The sequence below is a fragment of the Morone saxatilis genome, unplaced genomic scaffold, assembly GCF_004916995.1.
Source record: "Morone saxatilis isolate NCDOM2014 unplaced genomic scaffold, NCSU_SB_2.0 Contig2, whole genome shotgun sequence".
NCBI lineage: Eukaryota > Metazoa > Chordata > Actinopteri > Moronidae > Morone > Morone saxatilis.
Genome location: NW_023339762.1, coordinates 10342150 through 10356729, shown reverse-complemented (window position 1 = coordinate 10356729; position 14580 = coordinate 10342150). Strand labels below are relative to the sequence as shown.

General features: G+C 41.1%; 1 protein-coding gene across 4 annotated transcripts in view; it reads left to right on the top strand.

The window, feature by feature from the left end:
* mon2 (MON2 homolog, regulator of endosome-to-Golgi trafficking) overlaps window positions 1-14580 on the top strand; it is a 45121-nt gene that overhangs the window by 23258 nt on the left and 7283 nt on the right. For 2 of the 4 annotated variants that reach the window (XM_035664754.1, XM_035664752.1), the window contains exons 17-27: window positions 6208-6288; window positions 6399-6472; window positions 6755-6845; window positions 7484-7585; window positions 8728-8730; window positions 9645-9755; window positions 10996-11171; window positions 11382-11544; window positions 12126-12419; window positions 12626-12824; window positions 13546-14189. In XM_035664754.1, coding sequence (XP_035520647.1) covers window positions 6208-6288; window positions 6399-6472; window positions 6755-6845; window positions 7484-7585; window positions 8728-8730; window positions 9645-9755; window positions 10996-11171; window positions 11382-11544; window positions 12126-12419; window positions 12626-12824; window positions 13546-14189 — 1938 coding nt within the window. The remainder of the gene's footprint in view (window positions 1-6207; window positions 6289-6398; window positions 6473-6754; window positions 6846-7483; window positions 7586-8727; window positions 8731-9644; window positions 9756-10995; window positions 11172-11381; window positions 11545-12125; window positions 12420-12625; window positions 12825-13545; window positions 14190-14580) is intronic. The other 2 variants (XM_035664755.1, XM_035664753.1) reach the window with 1 other exon arrangement.

Below are 14580 nucleotides of genomic sequence, written 5' to 3'. Positions count from 1 at the left end.
CACGGCAGTACTGACGCCCAGGTCTCTGTCGAGCACACTTGCTAACGCATGTTAACAGTCCGGTATCTAATTTAGCATCTAATATCTATGGATTAGTTGGACATTGCATCAGTGGTGTCGTCTCGACATGCATCGAGCATGAGTTATGAGGATTGTAAAGTGGGTATAGTGTGCCTGCTTTTGAGATAAATTAGAGATGACCTGCTGACCATGATGTTGGCAAACCGAGTGAGACTATTCAAGAAGGTGTTGTTGTTGTTTACCTGCGGATGCCAGAGAAGAACAGGCGAGGACGATTAGAAGTAATTGAGGTATCTGAGAACTATGTTTAAAGTTGGTCGTACCTACACAGTATGCCAATGTACATTGCTTGACCTTAACCTCACTTTCCTTACCAGCCATTTAGTGTGGGGATCCTGGGGCTGAAGCAGGAGGGCGGTGCCCTGAACCTGTCAAGGCGTGGAAAGCCCAGGTACAAGGAGTTTTTGTAGGAGACGTGATGTCGACCTTGGTGTACTGTAGTTTTCAACTTATTTTGATCAAATAGAGCTGAGGTCTGCTGTGTTGGTCTTTAAGGCGCGTAAGCGCGACAGGTGCTGCACCACAACCTGATTATGAACAAGCCTGACCCGCATCAGCCTCTCCAGCACATCTGGTGTCCAGACTTTTAGAGTGCCCCAAGTAAGATCATCTCAATTATTGAAAAACGAGCACTCCGTTGATAAGAAACCTACCAGTTTATCAATGTCGTATGCTATAAATGATGCCAGGGTCAGCTGTTATTTTAATTATAATATCATCCTAAAAAGGGCAGCATTTCTGTTTGCATGCTAATTAGATAACGCATGATGTGAGTGGAACTTTTTGCTGATATCTAACAAATTCTGAAAACTAGATCCTAAACATTTGAGATCTATCTTTATTCAGTCCTGTTTAGCAGTTGTTAGCAATACGTGAGTATATGTCTGATGAGTTGCATAGCCTGGTGGATCTTCGACCTGGATGAGATTGGTCCTCTGCCATCATTCTGAATCAACACGCTCCTGTGTCCTCTCCTGGAAACCAGGGATGGCTTATGTATAATCTTATGACCGATATTTTCTGTATTTAGGTACCATGGTACAACGGTTGCGCCTGAGTTTGCTTGTATGAATGTGTCAGTTTTGCCTTGGATAAAATATCAAAATGGGAGAATTTTAGGTTTGATAACAACGCTATTCTTTGTTCTAATTTACTGGAAGGTGGATATTAGTCTTGCGTGCGTCTGGTCATAGTCGTGTTGTTTCATCAACGTAGGTGTTGATGCTGCATTTTATCGTCATTTAAAGTGTTTGACGTGATAAAAGTCCAGATCAACAAGTTAGAATGAAAAGAATGCACAGACGCAGATTAAATCAATTAGAGTTAATGCGTCAGCTTCTCGCCGTGTCTCCCAAAGACTCCCAGGGCTCTTTAAACATTCGAGTGCCCATGATCGATCCACGAACAAGATTAAGCATAGCGCGCGCGGATTTTCTCAGGTTTTCGCATAGTTCACCTGTTGACGTTTGAAACTGCCAACCTTCAAGTCACGAGTGTATCTTGAGCCAAACCTCTCTTATGCTTCTCACGGCTCGAGAGACGTCTCGACCACTCTTTCTGCTCTATCTCAGCTGAACCTGCATATAGTCATGGTTGAATTTTATTACAAGACAAAGGGGCTGATGAAAATAACCTTATATATGCATCTTGATCAGAAAAATTGGGGAAAAAAAGTGACCGGTATGTCGTATGAGAAATGATCTGCCGTTTCTCGGTTTGCTTGGTTTTGAGGAAACCATTCTCTGTTGCTTTTTGTGGCCCAATGTCTTGCTGGAGAATCTTGCCGTGTCAACATGGATCGTATATTATGACGTTCCTGTGAGAACCCTAAATTCTTGGTCCACTTTAATTGGTGTTAACTGCCGTTACTTTAATCTACCATTTCATGATTATACATGTGCAGATTAAAGAGTCTGCTGTTCTATATCCGGCACACCATTTGGATCAAGACTCACAGTGAAATGGAGAGATAATTACAGTTAAGTCCCTTCTCATCGGATCCTATATATCGTAGTGACGTGGTCTAGCGCCAGCGCGATCACGTTAAGGAAGGCAAGACCTTCTTGAGCAGATTTAATTCACTAGTACAATATGTAGTAAGTGAATTTTCGACGTGGTGTAAACCAGAGAGCTAGAAAGAAATGCTTGGTTTTATATATTAGGGTAGACAGTAATGTTCACTTTCCAATGCTGGATGATTTCCATGGAAAAATTTGAAGCAAGACTCTCAAAGAATAGATTGAAAGAATCTGATAGAATGTCACAAATTGCCGCCCCTCTGTCAAGCCCTTTTGTTACTAACTTACCAGTCCAAGGCTCCTTAAAAGAATCTTCTTTTCCTATGGATTCTGGAGCATACAAGGCCCTTAAAGTTAAAATGAGAATGGAATATCAAGCTGGCAAGCACGCCAGCACAGAGACAGGGCTGCTGTTCTAAGTGGTTTAGTCATGAAGAGAAAAAATGTTTAAACAGCTATAGAAGGGGTTGAAGGTTTTAAGGAGCGTATATAAACAGTTTTGATACGAGGACTGGATATGATCAATTTTCTTACTGTAATCTCTATGATTGTGGTGGAACTTCAACACAGTATGTCTTAGCTGAGTTTTAATAAGGAAAGAAACTACATTATATTTTTTATATTTGGTGTTGCTATAGAGCAACTAGCCCAAGTAGCAAATTGCCCTCGATATTGAGGATGAGAAGAAAGACATCCCCCAGATCATGTGTTTCTGGTGATTAACAGCATGAAGCCAAAAATTTGTAACCTTTTCGCGAGTGTTTAATTTCTTGTGCATGTGGACTCCGCATTACGTTTGAAGAAATGAGGGAAAGAGCAGCAGTCGTGACCACAGGTGAAAGCAGGTAGATTCCCGCATAGGCACGACAATATCCAATTATCTGAACAAGATGATGCTTCATGTTTGAATATTACTGCGTATCTGACAGAGGAGAGACTGAAAGGTTGAGTCTGATTTTGAGTTGTTATAATACATTCTCTGCTAGGTATGCAGAACATTCTTCAGTATCTGTTAAGAGGGTTCTCGCCTTCTAATCCTATGTGTGTATAAGGATTGTGTGTCAGAAGGTTTCTCAGGCAGTTTCTTTGCATATCTCCCCTCTCTTTTCGCACCCTGTTCTGTTTCGAAGTAAGCTCAGAATTCCTCCTCCTAATTCACCTCTTTCCCACTCCTTTCTATTTCGCAAATACCCTGTTTCTTTCTCCCTCTCAGCCGGCATCATTCAGTGTTGATTGAAGTCGCTGTGTCAGAAAGGTGGGTCCATTTGCTCCGCTACCAGTGGTGACCTTAACATCTGTGTGCAAGTTTGCAAGCTGTTAATTCTGATGCTACAGGAGGCAGAATCTAAGCTGCACCTGCAACCATACTTAGTGCTTAGGTAAATCGCTGCTATCTTCTTTGCAGGCTGTCAAATTCTTCGTACTTTAGAATGGAGAAGTGTGACAAATGATACTCCGTTTACTTGCATCTTTTTTACAGATGTCCAATCTATAAAGATTTTAAGAGAAAAAAATATGAGCCTAGACATCGCATTGTTGCATGGGTTCTGTGAGAAGCCCCAAAATTATTTAAATACCGATTACACATGGACAAATTCTTGGTTCTGAAGGGTTACAGCGAACAAGGTGCACTTAGCAGTCTCTCTTTCTTGCCTGTAAAAACCGAATAACAAATTTTTCTCTCATGGAATTATTAAAGATTTGACCATGAAAGTAAACATTTGAGTCAAACCTTTAGAACAAAATATTGATTAAAAAGGGAAAACATATTATCTTTTACATGATATTTCTCAAGGCATGAACACAAGGTTGACCCCTACTAGTGTACTTACCATCTGCTGAGCTCAAGGCCCTCTCCATTTTGATATCATAATGCTACCACTGCTTTCATGATTATCTATCTCTATTCATAGCAATACCTTGGAATCACAGGGGACACCAGTCTCTATCACAGGTCTGTGGTTTATTCTTCCACTTGTTTACACCCAACCCACTGTGACCACTGCTGGGAAGACTTCAGCCTTGCGATCAAGATCTGTTTCAGTACACCGCTGGTCTGGCATTTGTGTGTCTATGTAATGTGGTCTCTGCCAGGTCTGTCGCACCCAAACCTACCAGATTCTAGTGAAGTGGGGGCTTGAGCGTTGACAGCCGCTTATATGCCAAAGCTGGCCTGGCCTTCAAAACACGGACCCTCACTGGCCCAAAAAATTCAGGCAGAGCTGAAGCAGTGGTTGTGGTTCTACAGCAACAACAAGCAGAAAAGACACAAAGAATCTGCATGAAACAATGTAGAGCTCATCAAGAGAACGTTCATTTTAAATAGACCAAACGTGATGTGATGCGTCTGTCCTTCTCTTGGGTCACTGTAATAGTTGTTGTTGTGTAAATGCTGACATTGAGAAATCCTCACTAGTTGCAGTGAGTGGTCCTGATAGATAAGAGTGTGTGGCCAAGATGTGCCTTAACAATGTGGAAACAGAACAATGTCAACATTCCTTGCTCATCTTCACTAAACAACAAGAGTTATCTGTCGACGTTCACCTTAGTGTGACAGATAACGAGGGAATTGGCAACAGAGCTTAGTCTAAAAGAGGCAGAAAGGAAAGTTGGTGGAGTTAATCAGAACAGCAAACCGAGCTCACAAAGTATGGGCTTGCCTGAGTAGAAATTAGCTACTCAATAGTGAAATAATTTCTTCTATAGCCTAGTTGCAAGTTGGTGGGCAAGGCTTTAGCCATTGCATTGTTGGTTGTAAAACATAATGGAAATTGGGTAAGTATAGTGACTGACCAAAAGTTCCTCAATGAAGTTATATTATAATAATCTAAACAAAAACAAAGAAATAAAGGAAGACCAGAAATATGACTGACACGAAACACCATACACTGAAAGTTAAATAGGAAAATTATATATAGTACGTGTAGTATTAGTTGTATGTGTTTCACCCCTTGATAAAACACCAAAAAATTTGACCGTATAGCTACTCTAACTAATGTGGTCTTGCACAGCTATATGTGTGATTCTATTACAACATACACAACAATGATTAAACAACCTATCCAGTACATCGAGCATCTTTTTGCAGGCTCATTGGTTCCCCCCCCCCACTCAATATTCTGGTTTCCTTTAATTTGTTTACTTGTCTGTTACAATGTGCCCCAGTGTTACCAGAGAACCGGGGGTGTTAGCAGAGTCATACTATGCGTTGTTGATGTGTGTAGAACAAATGGAACAGAATAAAAAACGTTTATGAACAATTTCGATACATGATTCTGTTCGCCAGAAGCAGCAAAAGATATCCGTTGAGCTATTCAAACAATAATTACAATCAGTTGTTATTTTGTCCCAGCAGCTTCTTATAAAAAAAAAGGAAAGTTAAAATTATAATCTTGGACATTGTTTGCAGATGAAATGTGGCTATGTGTGATTATTTAGAAGGCATGTCACCAGATTTAATGGTTTTCTAAATTTGAAGATAATGTGTCATTTAAACAGTGTACTATCTAGTTAAGCATCAAAGCAGAAGTCTTAATCTGTTGTAAGATATCATTGGTTACTGCGGTGCTTGTATCTCTATTATATTTAAGACAAGTCTCCTTTTTATCCCAAGCGGGCTTGCAGCTTTCTGGATTGCTGAACCCCCTGAAGGAGTTGTTTCCAACGTGCGCATGCACGATACGGCAGGAAACGCTGGAGAGTGTCACTGCAGACGGTCCGTACACGAGTCAGGGAGACATGGCCTGGGCCCGGCTGGCCGCCCTCGTCTTTCTGGTGATTTGATAGGAAAAGCCATCCGCAATGATCAAGGGTTGAAGCGGGGAAGGGAGGAGAAGATGGGCCCAATATATTACATTTATACATTTGTAAGTGTATACTTGCGCTGCTTTTGAGAAAATAAATGACCTGCTACCAATATGTTTCACAAACCAAACTATCAAAATGTGTTTTTTTTTTTTTTTACCTTTGTGCTTTGTAAAAACTTCCAAAAACAGGAGGGGGACTGATTTAGAATTTAAATTCAATAATTCTTAACTAATTTAAATTTGTTCTACCTAACAGTATGCCAATGTACATTTCATGACCTTACCTCACTTTTCCCTACCAGCATTTAGTGTGGATCCTGGGGCTGAAGCCAGGAGTGGGCGGTGCCCTGAAGCCTGGTCGAGCTGTGGAGGGACCCAGTACAGTGAGTTTTTTAGGAAGTGTATGTCGAGCTTGCGTTGTACTGTATGTTTTTCACCTTATTGTTGAAGTCAATGAGCTGACTGCCTGTGGTTGTGTCTTTAACCTAAACAGGTGCTGACCACAGCCGTGATGACAGACCTACCCATCATCTCCAACATTCTGTCCAGACTTTTTGAGAGCTCCCAGTAAGGACCAGTCTTTCATTTGTTAAAACGAGCACTCCCTATAGAAACTCCAGTTATTCATCCGTATGCTTTTAAATAGTCCAGTCGACGTTTTTTAAAAGATGTACTTACTGGTAAAGGGGCTACATTTTCTGTTCAGTGCTAATAGTAACCATATGGGTATAAATAGTAACTTTTTGTGTATACAAATTCTGTAAATCTGAATTCCTAACATTTGAAACTATTCAGTCTGTGCAAAATATGCATATCTGATATGCAATATGTATTTTCTGTGTGATCTAGGTACCTGGATGATGTGTCCCTGCATCATCTGATCAACGCTCTCTGTTCCCTCTCCCTGGAAGCCATGGAGATGGCTTATGGAAATAACAAGGTATAGATTTTCTGTATTTTAGTACATGGTGAAACTTCCCTGATGTTTTGGATGTGTCATTATTTGGCTTTGGATAAAATGTCAAATGGGTTAGGGTTAGGGTTAGAGTAACTATTCTTTATACAATTTTACTGGAAGTGGATATTATCTTGCGTGTCTGTCATTAGTTGTGTTTTCATCAACGTATTTTGATGTGCATTATGCTTTACAAGTGTTTGACGTAAAAGTCAAAAGTTTAGAAGAAAAATGCAAGAAGATTAAATAATTAGAGTTAATGCTGTCAGCTGTCTTCGCCTGTCTCCTCAAAGCTCCCATGGCTCTTTAATACATTCATGATCGATCCACACAGATCTGAAGCTACCTTTCTGTCATTTTCATCATGTTTTCTGCATAGTTTTTCACCATTTGAGGTTTGACTGCCACCTTTTCAATTACATTATCTTGTTGCAACCTCTTCTTATGCTTTTCTCACTGAAAACGTGGCGCCACCTTCTGCTTATCTCAGTGAACCGTCTCCTAATATTCAAATATTCAAACAGGGCTATAGATAACCATACTTATGCATTTGATCAGCAAAATTGGGGGAAAAAGGTATCCGGTATTTATATATAGTTTCTATTTTCTTGTCTTGGTTTTAGGAACCATCTCTGTTTGCTGTGGCCAAGCTGCTGGAGACTGGCCTTGTCAACATGGATCGTATAGAGATCCTGTGGAGACCCCTAACTGGCCACTTATTGGAGGTAACTGCTATTTAGAGCTACATCATGAAAGGTGCAGATAAAGAGTTCTGTTCTTAAACACGGTCACACCATTTGATTCAAACTCAGTGAAAGATGGAAGATAAACATAATTTTGTCAACCAAGGTCATATAGTTATATCCTCACAATCACTTAAGGAGTGCAGACTCTCTTTGAGCAGATTTAATTTCACCTAGTACAATAAGTGTATAAGGAATTTGACGTGTTAAACCAGAGCTAGAAAGAAATGCTTGTTTAAATTTGGTAGCAGTAATTGTCACTTTTTCCAATGCTGATGATCTCATTGGAGAAAATTTGGAACCAAACTCTTCAAATAATGAAAGGAAGAACCTAAAAGAATGTCAAAATTGCCCCCCTCTGCTAAACCCTTTTGGTTACTTTACCCAGTGCCAAGGCTCTAATAATGCTCTTTTTTCCATGGATTCTGGAGCATACAAGCCCTTAAAGTTAAAATGAAATGGAATTATAGCTGCAAGCAGCAACACAGAGACAGGGCTCTGGTCTAGTGGTTTAGTCATGAAGGAGAAAAATGTTTAACAGGCTATAGAAGGGTTGAAGGTTTCTAATGAGTATTACAGTTTTTGATAAAAGCTGAGATATGGACTTCTTCTTATTTATTGGTGAAACTTTCAAAGTATGTTTAGCTGATTTTTAATAAAAAATACATTTTCATATTTTTTTATATTTGGGTGGTTGCTATAGAACTACCATTAGCAGAATTGCCCTCATATTTGAGTATAGAAGAAAATCCCCATGAGTCATTGTCTGGTGATACAGCATGAGCACAAAATATTTGACCTTTTTTTTTAATTCTTGTTGCATGTGCTGCTTTTTGAAATGAAAGACAGCAGTGTACACATACAGTAGAGCCCTGGCACATATACCAGTTACTAACAGATATGGGTTTCATGGGTTGTGTATACTGTGCTATATACTGTAGATAAAGTTGAGTTGATTTGAGTTTGGTTTATAATACATTCTCTGTAGTTATTGGCACGTACATGTCCTCATATCTGTAAGAGGGTTCTCATTTTCTATGTGTGTAAAGGTGTGTGTTCAGAGGTTTTCTTCACATTTTCTTTGTCTATCTCCCCTCTCTTTTGCACTCCTGTCTGTTTTGCAGAAGGTAAGCTCAGATTCCCTCCTCCATAATCACTGGCTTTCCCATCTCTTCTTTTTTCGCAATCTGTTTTCTCTCCCTCTCAGTCCGGCATCATCATGTTGGAGTTGAGAGTCGCTGTGTCAAAATGTGTCCATTTGCTCCGCTACCAGTGTTTGACCTTACATTCTTGTGTGCAATTTGCAATGTAATTCTGATTTGTCACAGAAGCAGAATCTGAAGCTGCACCTGCAAAGTATACTTTATGCTTAGATAAAATGCTGCTTATCTTTCTTTGCAGGCTTGTTCAAATTCATTCTTTTGTATTTTAATGGAAATGTGACAATGATATCTCCTTTATTGCATCTTTATTTACAGATGTCCAATCTTATAAAGATTAAGATAAAAATATGAGGCCTTAACGATCATGCAGGTCTGTGAAAGCCAAATTATTAAATAGATACACATGGACAATCTGGGTTCTGAAGGGGTACAGCTACAGTGTCTACTTAGCAGTCTCTCTCTTTGCCTGTAAGCAATACAAAGTTTTCTCCTCATGGAATTATTAAGATTGACCATAAAAGTAAACATTTTGACAAACCTTTAGACAAAATATGATTTAAAAAGGGAAAACATATTTTATTTTTACTGGTATTCTTCAAGCAGAACACAGGTTTTGTACCACACTAGTGTACTTACCTCTGCTGAGCTCAGCCTCTCCATGTGTATCTATCTACACTAGCTTTCATGATTACACTGTCCTTCATAGCATATCCTGTTATCACAGGGGACACCAGTCTCTATCACAGTCTGTGGTTTATTTCTTCCACTTGTTTTACACCCACCCACTGTGACCACTGCTGGGAAACTCAGCCTTTGCATCAGATCTGTTGTCATGTACACGTGTCTGCATTTGTGTGTCTATGTAATGTGTCCTGCAGGTCTGTCAGCACCCAAACTCCAGGATGAGAGAGTGGGGGGCTGAGGCGTTGACAGCGCTTATCAAAGCTGGCCTGGCCTTCAAACACGACCCTCCACTGGCCCAAAATCAGGTAGCTAAGCAGGTGTTTGTGGTCTAAAACACAAAGCAGAAAAAACAAGAATCTGCATGAAACAATGTAGAGCTCAAAAGAACGTTCATTTTAATAGAAATATGTATCGTTTGTCTTCTCTGGGTTTCACTTAATATTGGTTGTTTGTAATGCTGACATTTGAGAAATCTCCACTGTTGCAGCGTATGTCATGATAGATAAGAGTGTGTGCCAAATGCTTAAAACGTGGAAAACAGAAATGTCACAGTCACTTTCTCTTGTCACTCACAAACACAGAGTCTGTGACCTTCACCTTAGTGTGACAGATAAAGGGAATGGCACAGAGCTTATCTAAAAGAGGGCAGAAGAAATGTGTGGAGGTTAATAGAACAGCACCGAGCCATACAAATGATGGCTGTCCTGTAGAAACGCACAATATAATAATTTCTTCAAGGCCTATGTTGCAGTGTGGGCAAGCTTTTACCATTGCATGTGGTGTTAAAAATAATGGAATGGTAAGTATAGTGACTGCATCCAAAGTTCCTAAGATATATATATAATCTAAAAAACAGAAAAAAAGGAAAGAAATATGACTCACGAACACATTGACACTGAAAGTAAAATAGGAAATATAAGTACGTGTAAGTAAGTGTTTATTTGTTTTTCCCCCCCTGATAAAAACACCAAAATGACCCTAATAGCTACTTAACTTAAAATACATTTTGTCTGCTACACTTATTGTGTGATACAATACACATACACATATTTTAACAACCATTCCAGTGACTCGAGCATTTGCATTCATTGTGTTCCCCCACTCAAGTATTCTGGTTTCCTTTAATTTGTACTTGTCTGTACAGTGTGTCACCCATGTTACCCAGAGAACCGGGGTTATGCAAGTCATCTATGGTTTGATTGTGTTAGAACAAATGAAGAATAAAACCGTTATGACACATTTGACAACTCTGTCGGCCAGAGCACAAAAATACTTACTATCTAACTCTACAATCAGTTTGGGTATTGTCCAGCAGTTCTTATAAAAAAGAAAGTTAAATTAATTTGGACATTTTGCCAGTGAAATGTGTGTCTATGATTATACTGTTTAGAGGCATTCACCAGATTTAATGGTTCTAAATTTTGAATATATTCATTTTACATGTGTACTATGCAGTGTTGTTATAGCACAAAGCAAGACTTTAATCTTTGTAGATCATTGTCTGTCTGTTACCAAATTAATTACAGTCTCCTTTTTATTCCCAAGCGGCTGCAGCTTCTGTTGCTGAACCCCCTGAAGGAGTTGTCCAACGTGCTGCATGCAGATATCCGGCAGAAACAGCTGGAGAGTGTCCTGCAGATCCTACAGAGTCAGGGAGACAGCCTGGGGCCCGGCTGGCCCCTCGTCTTGGGTGTTATAGGAGCCATCCGCAATGATCAAGGGTAACGGAAGGAGGAGAAGATGGGCAAAGCTGACTGGGCTTCACATAATCTTTTTTAGTTGTTACTGAAATAGCTCTTGTTTTTTTGTAAATGCAAATATTTTATTTTATGAGAGCCATCCTAAATGTCTGTTGTTACTGTGGTTACACTGCAAGCAATAGAAGAAACTGAACTCAACCAAAGGCTGCCATGTGTCTTGTTTCCCTTCAGTGAGTCATTGATCCGAACAGCCTTCCAGTGCCTGCAGTTGGTGGTGACAGACTTCCTGCCCACCATGCCTTGCACGTGCCTCCAGATCGTAGTGGATGTAGCTGGCAGCTTTGGCCTGCAGAACCAAGAGCTCAACATCAGCCTCACCTCCATTGGCCTGCTGGTGAGATAACTGATGTCTTGTCTTGTGCTCTTTATGCTCAGACACAGAGGCAGGACTCCTGGTTAATACTCTGAGCTTTTGAGGGGCCAGCAGTAGAATAATGTGATGTAACAATTCCTTAGTTTGAATGTGTGGGGCGAGGCAGGGCTATGCTAACAGAGAATATAGTAATATAAATGAAAACAACAGAAACTTCCTGGCCTACATACAGTATTATTGAAATATGACAGGTTGGACACTTTTCTTTTCCAATAGCTTTAAAGCTGAAACATGGTATGTTTAATATGGTTTGGCTATTATAATATCACATAATTCCTTGTTTTGCAACTTAACTCTTGCAATTTAATTTAACAGCACTTAACCACTCCACTGACTTTTCATAGATACTTTGTACAGGATTCAGGACATGCAAAACCCGATATTGATCTGCGGTTTGCAGGATTATTTCTCTTGGAGTGTGGCAGTTCCTGCGAGATTACTTTATGGTAATAGGATAGCAAAACTGCCAGAAGCATTTTACCGAACCTTCCTCTACAATTAATGCCCCCACTCTCTGCCCCCACTTCCCTTTTTACCCACAGTGGAACATTTCGGACTACTTCTTTCAAAGGGGCGAGGCCATCACACAAGAGTTGGGGAGGGAGGAGGAAGCGTTGCAGAAGCAGGCCCAGGAGAAAGGAGAGACCCTGAACAGGCCGTTCCATCCCGCCCCTCCTTTTGATTGCTTGTGGCTGTGCCTCTACGCTAAGCTGGGCGAGCTGTGTGTCGACCCACGGCCCGCTGTGCGTAAAAGCGCCGGGCAGACATTGTTCTCCACCATCGCTGCCCACGGGACCCTGCTGCAGCAGCCAACGTGGCATATTGTGATCTGGAAGGTAGCCTGCAAGAATTGTGATTTTTGTTTGATTTAGTTCTACCAGGCTGTCATTCATATTGTTTGTACAGAATATTGTACTATTGATTTTAGACTCAAACGTAAAAACAACTCTAAATAGGCTGACATTGGGGCTCCATTATTGGCAGAATGTGCTTTTTGTGGAAGAAATTGCTGCTTCTTAACCTATCTTGGTGTCACCACTAGGTACTGTTCCACCTGCTAGACTGTGTGAGGACATCCTCCACCACAGCAGACAAGGAGAAAATTGAGTCCGGTGGCGGGAACATCCTCATCCACCACTCACGCGACACAGCTGAAAAACAATGGGCGGAAACATGGGTGCTGACACTAGCCGGGGTGGCTCGCATTTTCAACACGAGGCGCTATCTCCTCCAGCAGTTAGGTGAGCCACGCATAGTCTGCTCTGATGCTCTTTTTCTACAGTTTACCACCGCCGCCACGGAATTGTAAACAAAGAAAATTACATATTGAAATGTATTCATAAATCTGTGCCAAGTGTAGCAAAGGTCCAGAAACGACCCAGCTGTTACTGCTATATTACCACACATTAAGTCATGTTAAGCCCCATGCAGACAGGATTAATATTCCAGGGAGATATGAATGATAAAACATGAGCTCCTCATTAACTGCACTCACCCCTCTGAACATCTTAGCCAGTCAATGCCAAATTACAAGAAAGTGGTGACTCACAATATACACACATTCCCAGCCTACTACACATAAAATCACCTAGAGGAAGGCTGCTCTACCAATATACAACCTAGATGAAAGGAATAACTGTTGCTTGCAATGCAATATCATGGTATGATGATTTTTACATAATTGGATATAGGCTCATAAGCTACCAGGTGAGCTACTGGGGGTGCCCTGGTAGCTCACCTGGTAGAGCATGTGACCCACTAAGACTCCTTACTGCTCTTTTTTAGAAAAATGTATGAAAAGGAAACAATGTTTGTGACTAAAACACTAGTTCTCACTATGTGGCCTCCCTAACATCTGTTGGTTTGAAACCTCACATATGAAAGTGCTAATTGTCACACTTTATTTACAGTTAACACATTCTGCTAATTGGCAATCTTACTCTACTTGCTGTGTATCTACAGGTGATTTCTTCGAGGCCTGGGAGGTGCTGCTGAACCACATTCAGTCAGCTGCTCTCAGCAAAAACAACGAGGTGTCGCTGGCTGCCCTTAAGAGCTTTCAAGAGATCCTACAGATTGTTACACCTGTTAAAGACTCAGACAAAGCAGGTGATGCATTTGCTGCTATGGGCGTCCCCCCAGTGCTCATTGACCCCCTCTCAGCGTCTGGTCCTGGCAGACCCCTGGTGCGTTCAGATTCGCTTGTCGAGCGGCTCACGCGATACAACGGCGCTGAGCTGCAGGCCCCTCCCCCAGGGGAGGAGTCGGCCTTGGAAGACTCGGCATTGTGGTGGTCAGCGTGGAACACGTGGTATCGAACTGGAACAGACAGCACGAGGCCTCCTAGTGGCCCGACAGAGAAGCTCTCATTCATCCCTAGCCAGCCATTCCTCACAGCATTGATCCAGATATTCCCTGCACTCTACCAGCACATAAAAGCTAACTTCAGCATGGAGGATCTGAAGAAGCTGGGGGTCATCCTCCATGGGGCAGTATCTGTGCCTATCAGCAGCGATGCCTCGCCCTTCATCCTCCCCTCCTACACTGAGGCGGTGCTCACCAGCCTCCAGGAAGCTGTGCTCACATCTCTGGATGTTTTGCAGAAGGTGGGAAAAGGACATGCATTGTGAAAAAAAAATTAAATATGGGTACCAAAGAGGCTTTTAATTAGCGTATGTAAGACATTATGTATCATATAAAATAGCATGATGATAAAACCCAAGTGGGGTGCCATGTTGACCAAGGGCTCCAAGACACATACTACGTATGTCTCCGGTTTGAATCCAGCAGGAGACCTTTGTTGCATGTCTCGCTCTCTCTCTCCAAATTTCCTGTCCACCTGTCTACTTAACACCAGAAAAAAAAAATCTTAAAAGACGAGTAGCCAAGTAGATCATTGAAAGATAGGGCTAGGCGATATGGCTTAAAAATAAAATCTACCATATTGATTTTTATTTATCTCTTATTTTTTACTACAAAAGACAACATATGTTTGGC